The sequence below is a fragment of the Ctenopharyngodon idella genome, chromosome 10, assembly GCF_019924925.1.
Source record: "Ctenopharyngodon idella isolate HZGC_01 chromosome 10, HZGC01, whole genome shotgun sequence".
Taxonomy (NCBI): domain Eukaryota; kingdom Metazoa; phylum Chordata; class Actinopteri; order Cypriniformes; family Xenocyprididae; genus Ctenopharyngodon; species Ctenopharyngodon idella.
The window spans coordinates 13,952,567-13,957,679 of record NC_067229.1 but is presented as its reverse complement, the minus strand read 5'-3'; the positions used below and the strand labels follow the sequence as shown (position 1 = coordinate 13,957,679).

Sequence of the window (5,113 nt, the reverse complement as noted above, 5' to 3'; positions counted from 1 at the left end):
TAGTTTACAGTGTGTAAAATGCCAAAAATAAAAACATACCACTTTATGTGAGGAAATACAAAAGATTTCTTAACACAAAGCTATCATATGGCTTCAGAAGACATGAAATATAGCGCCCAAGTCATTTGACCTACTTTTATGGTGTTTTTGTGTATGATTTTGCAGCTTGAAAGATCCAGTCCCATTCACTCATGTGTTTTAGTGAACTATGCCTTCAAGCAGCTATATCTAATGTGAATATTCATCAAGTGTGATGAATTTCTGTATTTTGATACAGTGCACCTTACAGATTAACTGGCAAGAAGAAATATACACCCATAAATTACTGACTGAAAGGACTGCTTTGACAAACTAGTAACCATTTACTTTACTGTTGACAGGTAAAAAATTGCGATTATATGTTTGTGTTTCCATCTGGCACAGAAGCATCTATGGTGTCATTGAAGCAATGAGGAGCTGTCAGGTGTATTTACTGAGATTTTTTTTTTTTTTTCTTTTTTTTTTCTTTTTTTTTGAGACATGTCTTTGTGCTATATTTGTCGACTCTGCTAATCTAACAGTAGCTATAGCAACATGCTAAAATTATAGCTCTGGGTATAGTTGTCATAAAACATTTCTTTTAATTCACAAGGTACACAATGTTTTATCTATTACTGAAATCCCCAGTAAGGCTGAGCTTTGATTTTTGGATTTAAATAGAAAGCCATCTGAGATTTGGAGTGGGTTAACAGTGGCTAATCATTTAAGAACGGGAGACAAAACTTTGCTAAATTTGCATTTGATTATGACAACTTTATTTAAATGAGTTGCCTCCAATTCTAGATTTGTAGAAGAAAGGAACAAGCTGCCTTTTATCATCATGTTGAACTGACAAGAGTTCAGTGTAGACTTCAGAGTCTTAAAAAACACAGAATAATCATACTGAATAACATGATTGTGATTTGCTTTTTGCAGACTGTTATAACTTTACTCAAAGGGAACAAAGGATGACAATGGAGTGAAAAAGACTAGATTTTCTTAAGAAAATGTTTTGGCACAGCGCTAGAGTGGTTGCCAGGGTGTTGCTATAGAGTTGCTAAGTTGTTCTAAGTTTCTAAACAGTTTCTACGGTGGTCGCTACAGTGTTACAGTTGCTAAGATGTTCTTAGTTTCTAAACCGTTGCTAGTGGGTTTTGGGTGGTCACTACATACAGTGCAAGGTGGTGGCTTAGCATCAGTAAGAAAGAGGAAAAAAATATCAGATATCAACAAAAACATTGTTTTAATAACAAAATATCATTCATTTGATTCTCATAAACATCAAAACAAAGAATATATGAAGAGTAATTCCATTAAATATAAAACATTCACTTTGTAATGAGTTAAGAGAAATTAATTGTTGTATGAGTTCTTCCAAAACACAACTTTTCACCATAGTTATTAAATTACTACAAAAATAAAATGAAATAAATACAGAACATGATGATTTAACACATTTTTAACATCCTACCAGAAAAAAAAAAAGAAAATAGATTATGTATTCGCAGCTGTAATTTTACAATCATAGGGTCACTGAGAGTTCCTTCAAGTGTGATTTGTGTGACTTGTTAATAAATGACTTTCGGTATAAACTTCTACATTCCAGATTTAAAGACCTTTCTGGAAATGAATAGACCCCAGATCCACAGCTGCCATGCTTCTTCGTTTCACAAACATTTGTTACTTCAACAAACAACTTTAATCACATTATCTCACTAAAATTGGGTGCACACTTTATGATATTTGCCACTTTTTTGTTGTCAAGGACTCGCACAGTCTTTTTATTTTCAAGGCGAAATTTGTAATTGGCTCTGAATGTGAAAATGTGAACTGAAATGTGAAGAATATGCGGACTGCACTGATTTTTTTTCTTAATCAGTATTTTTTTTTCTTATCTTTCAGTGAAACAACACATAAATATTTTTTTTATTATTATTATTATTATGTTTCAAACAAGAAAAAGTTATTTACCAATGTGGTAAGATAAAAATATAAGTATTCTTATTAGCCTACACAATTTTGTTTAAGTGTAAATTTATCTTCTTTTAAGAATGTTTAGACATTTCTACTGGAAAACAAGATGAAAATAATGATTAAGAATTTTTTTTTACAGTGTGGCGACTCAAGATGCCTAATGCAGTCAATTTCGACCAAAGGCTAGCTAAATGTCTGTGGTATGGGCTACACAGTCTCATTAATATCATGTCATACAACGTGATAAGAAACAATGGTAAAGTACAGTAAAAATCATACAGTGTACACCCAGATTAACATTAGAACAAAAATCTCAAAGCAGTTCCTGTTGTGCGTTGTCCAAAAATCTTCAATGCAAACTCTTGTAACTCTGCCTTTTGTCATGTTTCCTCAAGTTCGGGCTCTTCTGGAAGTGTGGTGAGATCTTGTATGACTACCTGCGGAGTTGGCATGGTGACAGACATTGGCATTGCAACTGGCACTGCCCTTCGAGAACTTTGTGGCACTGCGTCCCTCTGTAGTTCCGGAGCGAGAGCAGGTGTCGGCGCCTCCTGCAGGTGTCTCCGGTACTGCACGAAGCTGCACATCTTCAGGACAATGGCGAGGACGTTCTTACCCATGAGTATTCCAGACACACGGACATCCCTATAAAACACCATATTCCCTCCCCGTATAAAAATCGTAATAATGTTGATGGCGACCAAACTGAGAATGGGATACAACAACATCTTGTGCGGCACAATGTTTACACCTTGCATGCTTATTTCACTTAGCGACACACACGGCAGTATCAGAAGTAGTATGTAGCAGTAGAAAAAAGTAAGGCCCTCCACCCACAGGGGGAGCCCTTTTCTCTGAGGCTCCCATAGGCTGGCCTGAATGTCCAAGATGTCAAGAAGATCTACCACAACCCAGAACAGTCGACTCCTCAGCTCCTCCCTCTTCTTGAGTGGCCGAACGTATTCCATGTGGTCGATGGCCGCCAGCGTAACATAAAGTCCCGGCACGAACACGGAAAGCAGCACCGTGAAAGCCTTGCAGGTAAGAGCTTCCGCTCTCTCGCCTTCCGCCTTGTAGTTCTGGTAGACGAAGTAGACCTTGATCTCGAGCACAAAGACGTAGAAGAACCAGAGGATCATGGCGTAGCCGCGTTTAGCAGTCCGTACCTCGGCACCAACCCATACTGCAATGTACCGCAGAACGATGAGGAAGCACACGTCGCCTACCATCACCATGATGCAGACGCCTACCTTCCGCGGACCTTGATTCTGCTCCACAAGGTAGGCGTCCAGCAGCGCCATGCTACTCATGATAAGAACACACGAAAGGCAAACGTGTGGCTTGTTGGAAGGGGGTGGTGGGGCCATGTTGATTATGAGGAACAAGGTAATAACGATGGGTGGTGGAATGTTCAATCAAACCAATTTTTCTAGACCCATATGAGTTGCTTAACTGTTCATCCCAAAGGAACAGCAGTCCTGGAAACGGTAGTTAATCTAAATCTGCTTAATAGCACAGCAACCTGTTCCTCAAAATGAGGCGTGATGGGAGGACGAGCTAATGAGGAGGCAAAAAAAAAAAGATCAAGATTGAGCCAAACTTGCTGTTTCTAAATTCAGCCCAAGGCTGAAAACAACCTAATGCACAGGATGCACTCCAGGGTACCACACAGCAAACCTGGTACCGCTGTCAGTCATTAGTCCTCTCGCCTTAACTCACTCCCACAGTCCTCAGAGTGAATGTAGGCAACCTGTGCATACTGATCGCAGACGCTTCGGTTTTCATTAATCGTTAATTGCATCTTTAACAGCCAGTCTCTTAAATATTTCAGATCTCTCAGTCTGTAAGCACAACCACCGGCTCTTATTTTCCAAAGAGGAGTCTCACGGCTTCAAAAGCGAGAGGGAAAGGTGAAATAAGCCACATGCTCTCCGAAAGAGTGGATCAGAATTGATCAGCTGTGAAAAATTTCTCATTTTATGCCAGAAGAGAATTTCTTCCCGTCATTATTCCTCAGAGCGCCGCATACGAGACTACAGCTGACATGCTTCTCCTATGAGGTTCATCACTCCAGATTGCGTTGAACAGTAAGTGTGCGTCTGGTTTACATATGCATGTTTTTCTCAGAAAAATTTCAGCAGAAGATGTCTTTGAAGCCCCAAAGTCTCAAATCCGATCCAGTCCTCAGATCTCTTCCTCCCACATAAATCGACGTGGGTTGTAAAAGGTAAAGTATTTAAAAGTAAGTTTATGCAGAAGAAAATGACCTCTTTTCTGAAGGATTAGAAGCGCGGCACTCCTCCACAGTAGCAGACCTGTGGTGCCTGTAGATTAAAATCACTCTATTCTCATCTTCTTCCCAGTATTGACACCAAAGACATCAATAAGTTTCCACTTGCCCTCACCTCTGAAATCTCTGCAGCAATAATCTCGATCTTCCTCCTTTCATCCTCTCAAACTCCAGAGCAATGTGCTGTGCGCAGCCTGTGGCTCCTCAACATAGTCTGGCTAGATTTCACCCTCCTCCTGCTGTTTTTCTCTTCTCTCCTCCCTCTCTCTGCTCCCCTCCACTTATGCGCAGTCAGGCGTTGGGTGTCAAAGAGGGACGCTCTGCAACAGGAACAGATAAAGACCGCGTGAAGCTTTCATTTGATCAGAGCTGTGCTGTCACAACTAGACCAAGGGTCTACATGCAGTACCTCTCTTAGGGATTCCCTTTATGAGACCTTCAGTTCCTCAGAAGTTCTGCTTCAAATCGTGAGCTGTGCAGTGGTCCAGGAGTCTTTGATCTGACATAGCAAATCTCAGAGAAACTGTGACTGAAACAATAAAGAGAGTGAGTAAAGGTTTCCACAATGCAGAAGCAACCATTGAGAACAGCAGGACAAAGATGACTGATCTAGATGGTAACCACAAGATTCAAGAGTTTATTTGCAAGAATTTACTATGTACACCAATGAGGGTCTGTGAAAATACTGCAGGGGTTATTAATTATAATGTAATGTATGTGTGTGTGTGTGTGTGTGTAAAAAAAAAATATATATATATATATATATATATATATATATAGGCTATATATATTAATTATTCATATAAAAAAAGTATCCAAAATGTGTTTGAA

General features: G+C 39.4%; 1 protein-coding gene across 1 annotated transcript; it reads right to left on the bottom strand.

Annotated features, from left to right (window-relative positions):
• Positions 1–423: 423 nt before the first annotated feature.
• On the bottom strand, positions 424–4,571 carry tmem264 (transmembrane protein 264). The gene has a single exon (XM_051909613.1). It carries the CDS (start codon positions 3,357–3,359, stop codon positions 2,373–2,375), a length of 987 nt encoding a protein of 328 aa, XP_051765573.1. The 5' UTR covers positions 3,360–4,571; the 3' UTR covers positions 424–2,372.
• Between the last annotated feature and the right edge of the window lie 542 nt (positions 4,572–5,113).

What these genes read in the sequence shown, in the direction of transcription:
- tmem264 (XM_051909613.1), bottom strand. Translation starts at nt 3,359, where the DNA reads ATGGCCCCACCACCCCCTTCCAACAAGCCACACGTTTGCCTTTCGTGT.